Source organism: Rhagoletis zephyria, unplaced genomic scaffold, assembly GCF_001687245.7.
Source record: "Rhagoletis zephyria isolate East Lansing unplaced genomic scaffold, Rhagoletis_zephyria_1.1 Rzeph_scaffold_06931, whole genome shotgun sequence".
Lineage (NCBI taxonomy): Eukaryota > Metazoa > Arthropoda > Insecta > Diptera > Tephritidae > Rhagoletis > Rhagoletis zephyria.
The window spans coordinates 1,276-21,799 of NW_016164014.1; the positions used below are offsets into that span (position 1 = coordinate 1,276).

The window sequence follows — 20,524 nt, forward strand, 5'->3', positions numbered from 1 at the left end:
CTGTTCGTAATTCATAACTTTACTCCTAAATCCTAATACTACTTAATTATTAAATAATATGGTAAAAAAGTCAATTCATTTCTTTTAGGAACTTGATCTAACAGCTTGCACGACCTATTTCTTTCCGGAGAACCTATTCTCCCTGTTTAAAGTGATATTGAATGTATAGGTCTTAGTGCCTTGGTCATTATAAGAAAGTGGTGCTATCAAAAGACTTGCTAAACCACTAGCTTTGAGAACAGGGTCAGCACAATTATTGTCATTATAATCACCAAAAAACATTTGTGTAGTGAACTCTGGAAAATCTGGATGTTGAACTAAAAAATTTATATGCGGCGCTCTATCTCCACTTGTTCCAGGCATCACTGTAATAAAGTTATAGTACCCGAGGTTATTTGTAATAAATCTTCCTGAACCAGCAAAACTTGGATCGCGTTTATTATCATTATTGTCGTAACCACATGCATTTGCATGCCAAATAGAAACTGCAGCATTCTGTATTGGTAGACAGTTTACATCCACTATTCTGCCTACTATGTGTATCAACTCCCCCAATGCAACATCTGGAGCACCAGGTTTTCTTCTCAAGTTATTCGAAGAGTTGAAACTTTTGGGTTTCTCATCAATATCATGTATTTCTGGAGTCTCAATGCAATTTAGCAAAACAGGATCAACTGCAAATAATGACAAACTGTATATCACTGAGATTAGAAACGCCAACAGTACATGCATATCAAATTCCTAAATAGTTTATATTATAGCAGCTTTTTTGTTAAAGTAACAGTAAAGAGGGCATAATTTTTCTCTCACCTTTGAGAAGGCTTGTGTGTATCATTTCTTTAATATTCTGACTATATAGTAAGTAATTCTAACAGCACCGATATACATCACGCCAGCAATCTATTATCTTCTTAATATCTTCATCTGTAGTATTCCATCCTATACTGATCCTAATTGAACATTCTGTTTGCTCTTGTGTAGCTCCCATGGCTTGCAAAACATGTGAAGGTTCAATTTTACCAGAAGAACATGCAGACCCATTACTGATAGCAATGTTATTTAAATCAAAATTTACAAGCTGTACATCACTCTTAACCCTTGGCATATATATATAGCTAGTGTTTGGTAGTCTTTCAGAATCTTTACCAAATATCATTGCATCACCAGCAAGGTTTAACAATTCGCGTTCCAGCTGATCACGCAATACTTCCACTTCTTGCACTTTTAACAAAAGTTCCGGTATATCATGCAATGCAGCAGAAAGACCTGCAATCGCAACAATATTTTCTGTCCCTCCACGTAATCCTTTTTCTTGTCCACCTCCAGAAATTATAGGTTCTAATTCTAATTTTTTATCAAATATTAAAACTCCACTACCTGCTATACCGCCAAATTTGTGAGCAGATAAAGTCAACATATCCACTCCTAAATCTTCCATATTGACATTAATTTTTCCAACGCTTTGAGCAGCATCAGTGTGGAGTATTCCTCCAAATTTATGAACCATTTCAGCTATTTCTTTGATAGGCTGTATCACACCGGTTTCATTATTAGCCGTCATTATTGAAACCAGCACTTTGCTTTCTTTCAATCTATCTAAAATCCGCTCTAATTCAACACAATCAACAACTCCATCACGTTTGACAGGTATCAAGATCGGACTATGCGCAGAATTAAGCACTGAAGGATGCTCAATAGCAGAGATAACATATTGATATCCTTTCAATCCCTTCATCACAAGATTATTTGCTTCAGTCGCAGAAGAAGTGAAAACTATTTCTTTATTACCCGATGCACTAATAAAATTATATACATCATCTCTTGCATCTTGGAGAATTTTCCTTGCTCTTTGACCACTCTTATGCAGCGACGAAGGATTAAGCATACCAAGTGATAAAACTTCAAGTATACGTTTTTTTACATTTTCACTAATCGGGGCAGTTGCATTATAATCAGCATACACATAATCATCACCCCTATTTAGGCAATACCCACCATTTTGAAAAATCATTATGAAAAGTTAAAAATTTATTGCTGAAACAGTCAAATTAATATATAATTAACTAAGTATTATATACTAACTTTGCTAGCTACATTAATAAATTGTACATTGTTTGTAAAGCGAATTTTTTAGTCAGGGAGGTGTAATGGTAGAAGTTTTCTTAAACAACACAACAGAAAGAATAGAAGGGGAATATCACCAAAGTAAAGATGCCAATGCACCAGTTGCATTAGTTTTACATCACCATCCTCAATATGGTGGAAATATGTCACACAAAATGGTGCATAACACATATGATGCTTTTGTACAAAATGACTTCTCTGTGTTAAAAATCAACTTTCGCGGTGTAGGTAAATCAACTGGTACCTTTGATAAAGGCATGGGAGAATTAGTTGATGCTGCAGTAGCAATTGATTGGCTCCAGGAACATAATCACAGCAATACTTCAATTTGGATTGCAGGTTTTTCTTTTGGTGCATGGATAGCTATGCAGCTAACAATGCGCCGTCCAGAAATAGTGGGTTTTGTAGCTATTTCCCCTCCANCAGTGCCTGGCCTGATATTGCAAAGCAGCAACGACACCATTTCAGAGGAAAATGATGTATCATCTCTAGTGAAAAAACTAGCAAACTCGATAAAAAGTGAACACATGCAATATTGCACAATAGACGATACTAATCACTTCTTTCGAAACAAGGAAGATGAGGCTATGCAGATAATAGATGATTATATTAAGTTGCGTTTAAAAAGTTCTTTTCAGCAAGGTGATTATAGTAATATAGTATCCAAAGCAGTGCATGAGTATGCTTAAGAATTTTATTTAAGGATAGAAAGGTCTACGTTATGTTTCAAAGATTATTATTTTTGACTTTAATTGCTTGTATGTTATCAGGTTGTTTTTTAAATAAGCCACGTAGGATAAAAAGCCCGTGCATTAATAGCAACAATGACGGTATAGCATGTGAACTATATTCAGTTAATGATCATTGGCTTAATAAATATAAAAATAATTGATTAAAAATCAGTGTTCTTTATGTGGGTGGTTGCAATTTTGAAGTTGTCTGTTAATTGAGTAGAATATACTTCTTCGTTGTTCTGATCGTAAAAAGCAAATGTGTGATTATCTAAATTTAATATTGCAAAGCCAAAGCCAAAAAAGTTTCTGACTTCGCGTGCTAAGTAATGCCTGTTATTTAAGTAATTAAATTCCATATTATAATAGGTAGGCTTCTGATTTTGAGCGTGCAACAATGCACCACCATTACCAACTATAATCTGATCTGGAGCATTATCCATCAACAGGATTTGTGCTATATGGATATGTCCAGAAACTATTGTAGTAACATTACTGGGAAAATTATCACCAAAAGCTTCAACTTGAGCAAGATTGCCATTATTTTTTAACGTTAAAAATTCTCTTTTTGGAGACCTCCATAATGGCCTATGAGTTAAAAACCATATAGGTTTATTCGATGGATCCTGAATTACCTTGCTAAATTGCTTATTAAAAACCTCAACTTGATTGTTATTTGCTAGCATGTCATCACCAGAGGAGGAATCAAATACAAAAAACTTCATTGGGCCAATATCCAGAAACCAACTAGAAACAAAACTTTCACATTTTTCATGCAAATATGGGTATGAATCCAGATACTTGAACCACCCATTATAAGCCCTATCACAGCTCTCATGGTTTCCACGCACAAATAAAAATGGAGATTGCAACGCAATATTTTTAGTTGGTTCAAACCAATCACTATACCAGGCTTGTGCGTTATATCCATAAACACTGCCACACTTATCTACATTTCTACATCTTCCACTCCTATAATGATAATCACCAACATGTATAACTAAATCTGGTTTATGAAGAGTTATTGAATCTAAATTTTTTTTTAATGGCCAGCTCTCTAGAGAATTGCATTCCTGTTGATACAACATATTAATTCTACACCCTGTATCACCAATAAAAGCAATTTTACTGATTTTTTTAGGTAAGACTGGGATTTGTATACCATCAATACTAATATCTCTAACACCTTGCTGTACTAATAATTCGCATACTTTTTCAGTACCACCTTCATATTTTGTAAAACAACGTTCTGACATCGCTGCTTCATTATTATCAACGTACGCAACCGGACACACATCATCATCTACTATTGCGCGTACGCTTAATTTACCATCTTGGACAACTTGAGACCATGTATACAATACTTTTGCATCAGCAAAATTAAAGCCAATTACTAAAAACGACAAAATATAAAGTAAAATATTTCTCATTAAAAAAACTAAGATAAACAACAATTATACCGATTATTCAGAGATTTTATAGTATCAAGTTGACATTCAAGGTAAGGAATCCTAAACTAATTAAATAATTTAAATTAATTGCGGCCGTGGTGGAATTGGTAGACACGCAGCGTTGAGGTCGCTGTGGCTCACAAGGCCTTGGAAGTTCAAGTCTTCTCGGCCGCACCAATAATGTTAAGTACAATGTTTACACAAAAAAAAAACAAAGTAGAAAGAGCAATTAGTGAAATTAGACGTGGCATACCAGTCATGGTGTACAGCAAAGATGGTTATTTGTTATTTTCTTCGGCTGAAATCTTAGAGAGAGAATTATTTTACCAATTCAAAAATATATCGAATAACACATATATCACCCTTACTGCAAACAAAATAAAGTACATTTCTAAAGGCAAAGAAGATAAGAATAAACGCTTATTGATAAATAATTTCGATGAAATAATGCCTTTTATCAATCAGAAACAAGATAATTTAGAAAATTGTATAATAGAATGTTCAAAAGAAATTGATGAATATGCTATTTCCTTATTGAAGCTTTCAGAGTTATTGCCATATGCATTAGTAGTAGACATAGCTTTTGAAGATATAGGTAAAATGCACCACTGGTGTAAAGAAAACGATATTATTTCAGTTGATGCATCACTTATCAACGAATTTCAGCATGATAATAGTGTGTATGAGATATGTAGGACGCCTTTGTTCCTAAAACAAAATCAAGATGCAAATATCATTTCTTACAGAACATACAATGGGCACAAAGAACACCATGCTATCATCTTTGGTGATTTGAACGCTAATGAGCCTTTGGTAAGAATTCATTCATCATGTTACACAGGAGATTTACTAGATAGCTTATCTTGCGACTGCAGAAGTCAACTACATCAAGCCATACAGATGATTTCTAATGCTAAAAATGGGATTATATTATATCTAATGCAAGATGGAAGAGGGATGGGCCTTACTAACAAATTAAAAGCATATAGTATGCAAAGAAAATATGGTCTTGATACTGTAGATGCAAACAGAATATTAGGTTTCAATGATGATGAAAGAGACTTTGCCGTTGCAGTTGAGATGCTAAAAAAATTGAATGTTAAAAAGCTTCAATTACTTACAAATAATAATAAAAAATTGTCTGAATTAGAAAATTATGGTATAGAAGTTACAAAATGTGTACCACTCATAGTAGAATATAATAAATATAATTATTCGTACATGAAAACAAAATGTGATAAACTTGGTCACAAATTAATGATTTTTTAATTTTATAGTTATAACTATAGCTTGATATGCTGATCAATGTAAGTTAAGATCTTTACAAGTGTTAATTTAATATGTTAAAATTTTTTAGTAGAAAAAGCAGTGAATTACAGGATATAAACTGGAACGTAAGTCGCTATAGCACAATTGTTGCCCAGAGGAATGTTTTGCTTTTGCTTACGCTAATGTTATCAGTAGCTATCACTATTAGCGTATTGGTTGTATTTAAAGTCAGTACTAGTAGCACTATCGAGCCATTTGTAATAGAAATTGAGAAAAAGTCTGGCATAGTGCAATTGGTTGATCCTGTGACAGTTAAACAATATTCTGCAGATGAAACATTAAATAATCACTTTATGGTAGAATACATAAAGGTAAGAGAAGTTTTCAACTCATACAGTTATAAAGAGGACCATGAAAAAGTGAGATTATTCTCCTCAGCTACTGTATATAGAGAGTTTAGTCAAAANATTAGCTCACAAGATACAGAAAAGCTCGCTAACCTTTATTCAGATTTTGTAAAAACAGATTTTAAAGTACGCTCAATACAAAGGTTAAATGACAATCAAACTTACCAACTAAGATTCAGTATAATATTTACACGAAAGGATGGCAGTTCTACAAAAAAGAACAGAATAGTGATAATGTCGTATCGATATGCTCCTCTTGAATTAGATGATCAGGCAAGATATATTAACCCATTAGGTTTTCAAGTCATTTCTTATAGGGTGGATGATGAATATGTATAAAATACTATTAGCATTAATTTTACTTGTAAGTAATAGTTTAAGTGCTTCTACTAATTACAGCAATCCAATCTCTGTAGATAGCAGAATAAAAACCTTTGTGTATAACCCTAATGAAGTGTTTACAGTTGTTTTCAGTCAAGGTTATTACTCATATGTTGAATTTGCAGAGGGAGAAAAAGTAAGAGACATAGCAATAGGTGATGCATCTGGTTGGAAAATTGGCCATAGTGATAACAAGCTGTTTATTATGCCATTTGAAGATAAAACTCATACTAACATGATTGTTACAACAACTAAGAAAAGAAGCTATGTTTTTGATTTAGTATCTAGACCTAATTACTACAAACAGCCTACAGAACATATCGATCATCATGATTCTGCTGAAAAAGATATTTCCTATATAGTACGCTTTTACTATCCTACAGCAGAAGACGAGTTTGATGTTGACCAAAATGAAGTTTCCATGCCCACTCAAATGCAGTATGTTGTTGACAATCCTGAGAAAATAGTAGAGGAAAATGACACAAAGTATAATTATACATACATCAATCATGGTAATGATGAAGATATTGTGCCAGTAGAGTTGTTTGATGATGGTTACTTAACATATTTTAAATTCAAGGATAATAATAAGATACCTCAGATTTTTATAAAAGGAGAAAATAAGGCTAGCAAAAGGTTATTGTTTGATGGCTACATTATAATTAAGGGAGTACACAAAAAATTATTCATGCGTTACCAAGACAATGAAGTTGAAATTATAAATGGTTCACTATAGCTGATTATGGTTAAAAATAATTTTGAAGAGCAAAATAATTCTATAAATGAGCCTGGCGTAGAGAGTAAGGTAGTAACAGTTGGCTCCAACCAAAGCCATAAGGTACTAGTAATCGTTCTTATAGGAGCTTTAATAGCAGTAATATATTATTTTTATAGCTCTTCTCACGAAAATGGAGATTCCAACGTTACTAATCATAAGCAAAAAGAAGTAACACAAGATATTCATGAGCTAAAAGAAAAATTGGAGCAAGTCCCAGAGAGTATACCTATTCCTGAGAGGGAATTAAATAATATTCTGCCACCATTACCTCCAATCGTAGAACCTAGTAAGATACCAGAAATACAGGAAGAAGAAAAAAAAACAGAAGTAAAGCAGCAAGTAGAAAAAGAGCCGGAAAAGCCAAAAGAGAAAGAGTCATATATACCACCTTTGTTTAAACAAGAAAATGTTCCAGAAACAATTCTTCCTTCTTCGCCTACAATAGGAAGCCCTGGATATCCACGAGATAGGCGTAATGCAGGAATGATGGCAATCTCTGGCTCTGGAAGTAAAGAAAAAGATGCTAATGCTTCAGCGCAACAAAGTAATACTCGCATAATACAAAGACTTGATCGTATGGTTATTCAGGGCAAAATTATTGATACTGTTCTTGAGACAGCAATTAGTTCAGATTTTCAGGGACCTATACGTGCTATGGTCACTAGAGATGTTTATGCAGAAGCTGGAGATAAAGTATTAATACCCAAAGGCTCAAGATTGATAGGCGGCTATTCATTTGACTCAAACATCTCCAAAGCTCGTATAAATATAAACTGGAACAGGGTTATCTTACCGCATGGAATAGACGTGACTATTTCTTCACCAGGTATTGACGAAATAGGTAGAGTAGGAGTCACTGCTATTGTCGATAATAAAATATTAAGTGCATTAGCTTCTTCAATATTACTTGCTGGCGTATCAATTAGCTCAGCCATTATTGGGCAAAAGGCTTCTAGTTTTGTTGGTTCACTAACTGTTCTGGGCATGGTAAAAGCTACTACTGCAAAAGAAATAGATCTTTCCCCACTTAAAGAAATCATTGGTGAACCATCAAGCACAGAAGCCGACAAAAATGACAAGTGGAAACTAGATCTTGAAGCTATATCATATCTTAAGCAAGCAACAAGCGAGAAGGATTTACTGCAAAGATTCAAAGCTAAATTGAAAAGTCTAGGGTTCAATAGTAGCAATATAACTTTAGATAACATAAAACAACTCATGAAACAACAGGGAGATAAATCTGTCTATGAAAACTCTGTTGAGAAATCTATTAATGATTTTTCTAAAGATATGAAAGATATAGTTGAGAGAGTCATAGATAAAAAGCCAACTGTTTATGTCGATCAAGGTACTGCACTGAAAGTGTTTGTTAATCAAGATATAATATTTCCTTTAGGACATATAGCAGAATAAGATGAATCATGCTGCACTCGGTACATATTTAGAGCCTTTACAAAATATATTCCAAGAAGAAGGTGTAAATGAAATATCAATTAATAGACCTAAAGAAGTATGGATTGAAAATAGAGGCGAAATAAGGTGCGAACATGTAGAAGTATTTGATCTTAGTCACTTAAAGTCCCTGTGTAGATTAATTGCTCAGGCCACTGACCAAAGGATTAGTGAAGAAACACCTTTGCTTTCAGCAACACTGCCTAACGGATACCGTATACAAGTAGTGTTTCCACCAGCGTGTGAATCCGATAAAGTTGTCATGTCTATTCGTAAGCCATCTACTATACAGTTAACTCTTAATGATTATGAAAAGATGGGCGCATTTTCTAATACCATAACAGAAGCAGCTGATAACCAGATTGATCACGAGTTGGATTTGTTACTGAAACAAAGAAAAATAAAAGAATTTTTAGAATATGCAGTAGTAAACAAAAAAAACATAGTTATCAGTGGTGGAACATCTACCGGAAAAACTACATTCACTAATGCTGCTTTGCGTGCTATTCCCAGCCAGGAGAGAATTATTACTGTTGAAGATGCAAGAGAAATTGTTTTAAATGAACACCCTAACAGAGTCCATTTAATTGCTTCCAAAGGAGGACAAGGAAGAGCAAAAGTAACAACACAGGATTTAATAGAGGCATGCTTACGGCTAAGACCAGATAGAATCATAGTAGGTGAACTGCGTGGAGCAGAAGCATTTAGCTTTTTGAGAGCAATCAATACTGGTCACCCTGGCTCAATCTCTACTTTACATGCAGATAGTCCAACAATGGCTCTTGAGCAACTAAAATTGATGGTTATGCAGGCGAATTTGGGTATCCCTCCTGATCAAATTATTCCATATATTCGCAATGTTATTGACATCATAATTCAACTCAAAAGAACTAGCGGAGGTAAAAGAAATATTTCTGAGATATTGTTTAGTAGATCTTCAAATAAAAATGTTTAAACTTATTAGTGGTAGGAAAGAATAGTTATGAGCTATAATGGAAATCATTTACGCAACATTCTTATAGGTGGCGTAGTAGTTTTTAGTGCACTAGAGTTTTGCTTTTATTTATCTGGCCTGCTATTCTTTTTATTAGTTGATGGTCCTAATGCAGTAGACTTTAAAAATATCGACCCTAGCATAAGAGATTTTCCACAACATTTATGGCCAACGATTTTTGATCATATCAAAAACTGCTGGTATTACCCAGAAAGGTATGCTACTCATAACTTAAAGTTAAAGTTGATTATCTCAGCTGCATTACCTATTTCCATTCTAATTATTATATTATGGAATGTCAGAGAAAGAATAATTGATTGGAAGCCATTCAAAAAAAAGGAGTCACTCCACGGAGATTCAAGATGGGCATCAGAAAAGGATATACGCAAGGCAGGATTAAGAAGCAAGAAAGGGTTGCTCTTAGGTAAAGATAAAAGAGGTTATTTTATTGCTGATGGATACCAGCATGCATTATTGTTTGCACCTACAGGTTCTGGTAAAGGTGTTGGTTTTGTAATTCCTAATTTATTATTTTGGTCTGATTCAACCATTGTACATGACATCAAATTAGAAAACTATGAAATCACAAGTGGTTGGAGAGCACGTCAGGGACAAAAAGTTTTTGTATGGAATCCAGCGCAACCAGATGGAGTAAGTCACTGTTATAATCCATTGCAATGGATTAGCAGTAAGCCCGGACAAATGGTTGATGATGTGCAAAAAATCGCTAACCTCATCATGCCTGAACAAGACTTTTGGCAGAACGAAGCAAGAAGCTTATTTGTTGGTGTGGTACTATATTTAATTGCTGCCCCAGAAAAGATTAAATCTTTCGGTGAAGTGGTACGCACCATGCGTAGTGATGACGTGGTTTACAACTTAGCTGTAGTTTTAGATACAATGGGTAAAACGCTACACCCTGTAGCATATATGAATATTGCTGCCTTTCTACAGAAAGCTGATAAAGAAAGGTCAGGGGTTGTATCAACAATGAACTCATCTCTTGAATTATGGGCAAACCCACTGATCGACACAGCAACTGCAACAAGTGATTTCAATATCATGAATTTTAAAAGAGAAAGGGTGACAGTATACGTTGGATTGACTCCTGATAACCTCACAAGATTAAGGCCTTTAATGCAGGTGTTTTATCAACAGGCTACTGAATTTTTATGTCGCACCTTGCCGTCAGATGATGAACCTTATGGCGTATTGTTTTTAATGGACGAGTTTCCTACACTCGGAAAAATGGAGCAATTTCAGACCGGTATAGCATATTTTCGTGGTTATAAAGTAAGGCTGTTTTTAATTGTTCAAGATACTGAGCAGTTAAAAGGAATATATGAAGAAGCAGGAATGAACTCATTCTTATCAAATTCAACTTACAGAATAACCTTTGCAGCTAATAACATAGAGACAGCTAATTTGATATCACAGCTAATAGGAAATAAAACTGTGGAGCAGTCATCTTTAAATAGACCAAAATTCCTGGACCTTAATCCAGCATCAAGGTCATTACACCTTTCTGAAGCACAACGGGCGTTATTACTGCCTCAGGAAGTCATTATGTTACCACGCGATGAGCAAATAATTTTGATAGAATCCACTTACCCGATAAAGTCGAGGAAGATCCTGTACTATAATGATAGCACTTTTACTAGAAAATTGCTAAAGCCAACACAGGTACCTACGCAAGATCCTTATGATCCAAGTAAAGTTTCTTCTGCTACTAATAAGGACACCGGTGAAATCAACAATGAAGATAATGATATCATAGAAGAATCCAATCCTATCCATAAAGATCAAGACTTGCTAGAACATGATTATGATGATGATGATGATGAATTTGATGACGAAGATGAACTTGATCAAGAAGAGGAAGCTGAAGATGAAGATATTGATGACGATGATGAGGAAGAGATTGACGATGAAGAAACTGACAACAACAGAAAAGAAAAAGATATTTAACCCAGAGTTTATTTACTTATTTATTATTTTTCTTATTATTAATATATACTCTTAAAATCAGATGAAAAAAAAATTGTCACAAATCGCTATTATTGATTTTGGTTCGCAGTTCACGCAATTGATTGCCAAGCAAGTTAGAGAAATGAACGTATATTGTGAAATATTATCAAGTCATGCAAGCTCTGAATCCATATCTAGATTCAACGGTTTTATTTTCTCTGGCGGTCCTGAATCAGTCAATAACGGTGATTCCTCAAAAAACTGCCTAGTAAATGAAATTATACAACTGAATGAAACAGCCGGCGTGCCAATACTTGGAATATGCTACGGGCAGCAACTGATTTGTCACTATTTTGGAGCCATAGTTAGAGAAAACTTTAAACAAGAATTTGGTAAAACCAAAGTAAAGATATTAGAAGAATCTCCAATTATAAAAGGCGTATGGAATGTTGACTCAACAGTAGATGTACTGATGAATCATTCAGATAGCGTTGATAGCATTCCAGAAGGATTCACTGTTATTGCGTCTGGAGTAGTGAACCAAACGATAGCAATCATCGCAAATGAAAAACGTAAGATATATTGCACTCAATTTCACCCCGAGGTAAAACATACGGAAGATGGACATAATCTACTTTCTAATTTTCTTGATATCGCTGAGTGTGATAGAAATTGGACAATGAAATCTTTCATTGATGAGCAAAAGGAAAAAATTAAAAGTATAGTAGGAAATAAAAAAATTATTGCTGCAGTCAGTGGTGGCGTTGATTCAAGCGTTGCAACAGCATTAACCTACCAAGCTGTAGGACAACAATTACATTGTATTTTCATTGATACTGGACTGCTCAGCAANAGATTTTCCAATCAATTGTATTGATAGATCAGATTTATTTTTAGGCAGACTTAAAGGTGTAACCGACCCAGAACAAAAACGTAAAATTATAGGTAATACTTTCATTGAAGTATTCGAGGAAGAAGCAAAAAAAATAGGTAATATAGAGTTTTTAATGCAGGGTACTATCTATTCTGACGTCATCGAATCTGGACATGCATCGGATAATGCCAGTACAATTAAATCCCATCATAATGTTGGTGGATTGCCGGAAAAGATGCAACTCAAATTGATAGAGCCTCTTCACTATTTATTCAAAGATGAGGTGAGGTCTCTTGGAAAAGAAATGGGGTTAGCAGATGAAGTAATATTTCAACATCCTTTCCCTGGTCCTGGCCTTGCTGTGCGTATTATTGGTGAGGTGACAGAGGAAAAGGTGCGTATACTACAAGAAGTTGATGAAATATATATCAACACAATGAAGAGTTATAATTTGTATAATAAAATATGGCAGGCTTTTGCTGTGCTGTTACCTATAAAAACTGTAGGTGTAATGGGTGATAAGAGAACATATAAATACGTCTGTGCTTTGAGAGCCGTAACATCTTCTGACGGTATGACGGCTGATGCATTTCCATTTGAAGATAAAAACAAATATTCCTTAGTCTTTTGGGATTTTTTACAGAACGTCAGCAATATAATTATCAACAATGTAGCTGGAGTAAGTAGAGTTGTATATGACATAACTTCAAAACCACCTGCAACCATCGAGTGGGAATAAAAAAATCTAACTTGTTAAGGCCTTTACTATCATTTCCAGTTCTGCAAGGCTGTTATATTTTATAGTAACTACACCTTGAGAATTATTGTCGCTGATCTTCACACTCAAGCCTAACTGTAAAGATATAGTACTCTCTATTGCAGTTATATCTTGATTTTTATGCTGTTGTTGCTTTTCTTGTGTATTGTGCAAATCTCTTATTAATTTTTCAGTTTGCCTAACACTCAAACCACGAGAAGCTATTTTTTCTGCAATCTCCTCTGCATTTTCAACATTGATTAGTGCTCTTGCATGCCCCATAGATAATTTCTTTTCACTTATCATCAATTTCACACTATCAGGAAGCAGCAGCATTCTGATCATGTTAGTTATGTAGCTGCGGCTTTTACCTATAACTGTAGATAATTCTTCATGTGTATAAGAAAATTCATCTATTAGCTTTTTATACGCATCCCCTTCTTCTATTGGATTAATATCCTGCCTTTGCACGTTTTCAATTATAGATATCTCTAGACACTCCTTATCATTTAAATCCTTAATAATAACAGGAATATTACTAAGTTTTGCAATCTTGCTAGCTCGCCAGCGGCGTTCCCCAGCTATTATTTCATAACCACCTTCGTTTGGATCTTTACGCACTACAACAGGTTGTATAATGCCACTTTTCTCTATTGAGTTCGCAAGCTCCTTTAGTGATTCCTCATCAAAATATTTTCTGGGCTGAAACTTACTGGGATGCAACAATGAAACAGGTAAAGATTCCTGCTGTTGATCATCTGATGTATCAAGGGAATGACCTGCTATTAGCCCAGATAGGCCCTGCCCTAGCCTTTGATTATTTTTCATGCCACACTTTCACTTGCTAACACAACCTCACAACTACTATTTTGCTTTTCTAAAATTTCTTTTGCTAAATATACATATGCCTGTGCACCCGAGCATTTCAGATCATATATAATTGCCGGTTTTCCGTAAGAAGGAGCTTCCGATAATCTTACATTACGTGGAATAATAGTCTCATATACTTTATCACTGAGATGATTACAAATTTCAATTTTGACCTGCTCACTAAGCTTATTACGCCTATCGTACATTGTTAACACTATTCCTTCTATTTGTAGAGAAGGATTTAAATATTTTTTTATTAGTTCTACAGTTTTTATTAGGTGACTTAAGCCTTCTAAGGCAAAAAATTCACACTGAAGAGGAATAATTATTGAATCAGAGGCAGTAAGCGCATTGATAGTAAGTAGACCAAGAGAAGGAGGGCAGTCAATAATTATATATTCATAACTCTCCCTAATCTTCATTAGCGCATCCTTGAGGACAAACTCCCTTCGCTCGAATTGTATGAGCTCAACTTCCGCAGCAGATAAATCAACTGTTGAAGCAATCAATGATAAATTAGGCACCTCTGTATTAAGCACAGTAGATAATATAGGCTCATTATTTACTAGCACATTATATATATTTTTTGCACGGCTTTTATACGAAAAGCCAAGGCCAGTGCTGGCATTTCCTTGAGGATCGAGATCTATCAACAAAGTGTTTTTATTAACTGCAGCAAAAGCCGTTGCTAAATTTACACTAGTTGTAGTTTTACCTACTCCTCCCTTTTGATTAACTACTGCAAGAACTTTACTCAAAGCTTTTACTTTACTTGTAATAATTCTATTGTATAGGCACAAAACACTTTTGCAAACAATTACATTATACCCCCTTCAAAACCTGTTATGAAAAATTCTTAGAAGAAGTACACTGCAGGATGTATTTGATAAAAGCTTCAGAAATCGAGTTTCAAAAAAGGTCAAGTCCATATTCAGTGTGTAAGTCCTTAGTTAGAATTTCTGCATATTCTGCATCAACGACCACGCTAATCCTGAGTTCTGACATGGAAATAGCAAGCATTTCTATCTTTTTTTTCTCCAAAACATTGAGTATACAACGCACAACATCAACATTAGAAGTAACCCCAATACCGATTATTGAAACTTTAGCGACATTGTTATTTATAGTATAATTAATATTTTCATCCAATAGATCTTTTATTCGACTAATATCATATTTGGCAATTACAAAATTTGCTCCGTGTATCATATCAATTTTTATATTTGCATCTACTATATTCTTTAAAACATGAATATTAACATCAGAAAGAGTTATCAGTGCTTCATTAGTGCTACACGTTATTCCGGTAATTAAATGNTTCCGGTAATTAAATGTTTTTCCAACGCATCTTTAGAAGATAGCACAGTAGTGCCTTCTGCTTCTTTAAAAGTAGAAAATACTTGCAATTGTATGTTATTCTTCATTGCCAATTGAACTGAACGATTATGTAAGATTTTAGCACCAGATAACGACATTTCCAACATTTCATCATAAGAAACAAATTTTAGTTTACGTGCTTTGGTAACAACCTTAGGGTCAGCCGTATATATCCCGTCGATATCAGTGAAGATTTCGCATTTTCTCACATTAAAAGCTACCGCTAAAGCAACCGCAGATATATCAGAGCCTCCTCTGCCAAACGTAGTCAGTCTATTATTATAGATACCTTGAAAGCCAGCAATTACTGCAACAGTGTAGCCTTCAGAAAATGACTTTTGTAGATGATCAATATTTATTTCCTTTATTTTCGACTGAGAAAAAAAATTATTAGTCACAACAGGCAATTGCCACGCAAGCCATGATTTAGCGTTAACACCTATGGATTGAAGTGCAACTGCTAACAAACCACAGGATATTTGTTCACCTGCAGATAGTAAAACGTCGTACTCTGATAACTCTTGCTGGCTGTTTAAGTTTGAAACTCTTTGAGCCTGAGCAATCATTTGATCAGTAAAGCCTGCCACTGCAGATACAACCACTACTACCTTATGCCCTTTCTCAACGTCATTTTTTATTAGATGTGCAACCCGGCTTAAATTAGTCAGAGACGTTCCACCAAATTTTTTTACAATGACAGTATTCACTAGATAAAAATGTATATTACGATTAATTATTATAATCTTTACTTCAACAATGCAATTTTAGACTTCTTTGAGCTAATAAAATTATACGTGCAAATCATCAGATGATTATCAATAATAAGTACTGGCTATTACATATTTCATGGACATTATCTTAGCAACAGGTGGAACAGGTGGACACATTTTTCCAGCTTTAACCTTAGCAAAAACATTAAAAGCTGAGGGGTACAAATGTATATTGTTCACCAATAAACAAATAAATGAGATAGAGAGTTATGTATTGCCACTATGTAGACCAAGTGGAAGCAAATTAAAATTTCTTTTCTCTTTGCTTTATAGTTGTATGTTAGCACTTTATCAGATGGTAAAACTACGACCTAGATTAGTTATTGGTTTTGGCAGTTATGCATCTTTTCCAACTCTTTTTGCAGCAAAAATCCTTTCCATACCTATCATTCTGCACGAACAAAACATAATCTTAGGAGAAGTGAATAGATTTTTTTTCAAGAGTGCACTATTAGTCGCCACCAGTTTTAAAAACACTAAATATGCTGAAGGTAAAAAATGTATTTTCACTGGAAACTTCATTGAGACATCAGAAATACATAACTACCCCAGTGCTAAGAACAATTTGAATATACTCATCATAGCAGGCAGCCAAGGTGCAGACTTTTTTGACGATGTAGTCAGCAATATAATCTGCGACCTACCTGAAGAAATAAAAAAGAAAATCATTGTAACACAACAGTGCAAGGAAAAAAACATAAGTAGAGTCGAAAATCTATATAAAAGTTACAACATCAACTATACACTCAGTCCATTCTTTAATGATTTAGAAAAAAAATTAGCTAATTCACATGTAGTTATCAGCAGAGCAGGAGCAACTTCAATTGCGGAGATTACTCTTGCTAGGCGTCCCGCTATATACATTCCATACCCTCACGCAAAAGATAACCATCAGTTTCATAATGCAATGTATATTAAAAATGCATGTGCAGCAGAAATAATTGAACAAAATAGTGAAGCTAAAAAAAAACTTACAGAGTTACTAATTGACCTGTTGAGTGATTGCAAAAAGTTACGTATTATGGCCAACAATACCAGTAAAACAAAGATAAAAAATGGTGTGACATTGCTTATCAAAATCATTGGTTATATCTTGCGATAAACTCCTTTATACTCATGGATCTAAGCTATATTGCCACAAATATATAGATTTTTTATCTAGTTACTATTATAATTAAGGTCTTTAGAAACGAGATATTGATGAACGAACTGAGGAAATTGAGTATTGTACAGATGCATGATGGCCTGAAGAGAAGAGATTTTTCTTCTGTTGAACTTGTAAAAGCTCACATCGATGCTGCTGAAAATGAAAAATTAAATGCATTTATCACAAAAACCCCGGAAATAGCAATAGAAGCTGCAAAAGCTGCAGATGTAAACCTCTCTAAGCAAGAAAATTCACCATTAACAGGAATACCAGTAGGTGTGAAAGATTTGTTCTGCACAAAAGGGATTAGAACCACAGCAGCTTCAAAGATGTTAGAAAATTTTATTCCAACTTATGAATCTACAGTATCTGACAAGCTTTTACACAATGGAGTGGCTATGCTTGGTAAACTCAATATGGATGAATTTGCTATGGGCTCTGCAAATACAAACAGTTACTTTGGTCCCGTTGAAAATGTTTGGATTAGAAAAAGTGATGGAGAAAAAGTTGTGCCTGGCGGCTCATCTGGAGGTTCTGCAGCAGCAGTAGCAGGATTCTTATGCGCTGGTGCATTAGGAAGCGACACTGGTGGGTCCGTACGTCAACCCGCAGCTTACTGTGGAGTAGTGGGTGTGAAACCAACTTATGGAAGATGTTCACGTTTTGGTATGATCGCATTTGCAAGCTCTTTGGACCAAGCGGGGGTAATTACTCGTTCAGTTGCTGACTCAGCACTAATGCTAGAAGCTATATGCGGATACGACAAAAAAGATTCAACATCTAGCGATCAACCAGTTCCTAAATTTTTTAATCTGATAGACAACAACATCAAAGGTAAACGAATAGGTATTCCAAGAGAATATAATATGGATGGAATTTCAGATGAAATTATTCATCATTGGGAAAAAGTTGCCACTTACCTCAGGGAAAATGGTGCTGAAGTTGTCGATATCAGCTTGCCACATACAAAATATGCAATACCAGTTTACTATTTAATCTGCTCTGCTGAAACTTCGTCTAACCTTGCACGTTACGATGGAGTGCGTTATGGATTGCACATTGAAGCTGATACACTTGATGAAATGTATGAACTAAAAAGAGCAGAAGGTTTTGGTAAAGAAGTGAAAAGAAGAATCCTAATGGGTGCTTACGCGCTTTCTTCAGGTCACTATAATGAATACTATGAAAAGGCTCAATGCGTCAGGGCGTTAATCCGCAACGATTTCATAAAAGCATTTGAAAACATAGATTACATACTTGTGCCATCCTCTCCAACAGAAGCATTTGGGTTAAACGAAAAGCCAGATCCATTAATTATGTGCATCAATGATGTATTCACTGTACCAGCAAGCCTAGCTGGATTACCTGCTATTTCCGTGCCCGTTGCACTTTCCAATGAAGGTCTGCCTCTTGCTTTACAAGTAATAGGCAATTATTACGATGAAGCAGGGATTTTAAATGTAGCAAGTGTCATTGAACAAAGCTGTGGTAGAGTAATTGAGCAGCTATAACAATAAAACTACATAAAAACTTAATTCTCCAAGTTAATTTTACCTATTTTTAATCACATCCTTGTAAAGTAAGTTTTTTCATTAGGAGGATATATGATAAGAGCGTTATCGGCAACGGCAATCGTTTTGCTGTTGTCACAACAATCATTTGCAAATGAAGGATTTTACATAGGAGGTGCATACCATAAACAGCTTTTCAGCCATATATGCCCATTAAGTATAACACATTCTACCCAAGGTAAAAATATAACAAATATTACAATAAATGACCGTTCTGCTGAAAATACAAAAGGTACAACACTAGATAAATACAAACCAAACTATACTCCTCCATTTGCAGCAAATATATTGCTAGGTTATGCGCATAAATCGGGCAGCTACAAAACTGAGTTGGAATTAATGCATTCTAAAGTGAAAGTTGATAACATTGGCTTAATGGATGGTCCAATCTCCATATCATATAAAGCTGAAAGCGATCTTTATGCAATCACAACAAATACTGATAGTATTGAAAATACATCTCTTCTTGTAAATGCTTATCGTCAGTGGAAAAGCAATCGATTCTCTTTTTCTCCTTATGTTGGAGTTGGGGGTGGGGTAACAAGAATGAAGATGTTTGAAAAAGCATCAATCAGACCTGCATATCAACTAAAGGCTGGTCTTAGTTACCAATTCACTGAAGACACAAACATACATATAGGATATAGACACTTTGGTGTTATTGGTGGTGATTTTGAAAAGTTCAAAAACTTAAAACTGACTAATAAAACTTGGACAACAGACTCAGCAAACACCACTACAACTATAAAGAATAAGTTTTTCGGTACACACGGGTTTGAAGTTGGTATGACTATTCACTTTGCAAGTAAAGACAGATAATGTTTACAGAAATTATAGATTTTTTAGTATATTACATTTTTTAAAGGAGAGCAATTATGACAGCAAGTTTGAAATTTTATGAGAGTTTGACACCACAAAAAGTAGAAGCAACTGCAGAATCAGCCAAGTTTATTGTTTACACAGATGGTGGAAATAACGAATATATTTTGGATTTTGATAGTAACACTTTCAAGTACAAGGCAAGCGGTAGTAATAATCCAAGCGAAGTAACAGGCTTTAAAACAATGATAGAAAGTTATACAAGTGCATTAAGTGATTATGCTAAAGCAGCAGACGTTTACACTAAAACAGATGCAAACAATACCTTTGCTAAAGCAGCTGATCTGAATAACAAAGCTGATAAAACCTCATTGAATGACTATGCTAAAACAGCAGACGTTTACACTAAAACAGATGCAAACAATACCTTTGCTAAAGCAGCTGATCTGAATAACAAAGCTGATAAAACCTCATTGAATGACTATGCTAAAACAGCAGACGTTTACACTAAAACAAAAGCAGATTCTACCTTTGCTAAAGTAGATGGTACCAACGTTACTGCAGGGAATGTAGAAGCAATGCTAGGTAAGCTTACAGGAGATGATGTAGTTATTACGAAATCAGTTTTAGATGCAAACACTACCTTTGCTAAAGCAGCTGATCTGAATAACAAAGCTGATAAAACCTCATTGAATGACTATGCTAAAACAGCAGACGTTTACACTAAAACAAAAGCAGATTCTACCTTTGCTAAAGTAGATGGTACCAACGTTACTGCAGGGAA

General features: G+C 34.7%; 2 protein-coding genes across 2 annotated transcripts; one reads left to right on the forward strand and one right to left on the reverse strand.

Annotated features, from left to right (window-relative positions):
• Nucleotides 1-2,147: 2,147 nt before the first annotated feature.
• LOC108373668 (uncharacterized protein RP471-like) lies at nt 2,148-2,813 on the forward strand. Its single transcript, XM_017629591.1, has one exon. The coding sequence runs from the start codon at nt 2,148-2,150 to the stop codon at nt 2,811-2,813; it is 666 nt and encodes a 221-aa protein (XP_017485080.1).
• A 10,361-nt stretch (nt 2,814-13,174) lies between these two features.
• Nucleotides 13,175-14,014, reverse strand: LOC108373669 (probable chromosome-partitioning protein ParB). Its single transcript, XM_017629592.1, has one exon. The coding sequence runs from the start codon at nt 14,012-14,014 to the stop codon at nt 13,175-13,177; it is 840 nt and encodes a 279-aa protein (XP_017485081.1).
• Nucleotides 14,015-20,524: the final 6,510 nt, after the last annotated feature.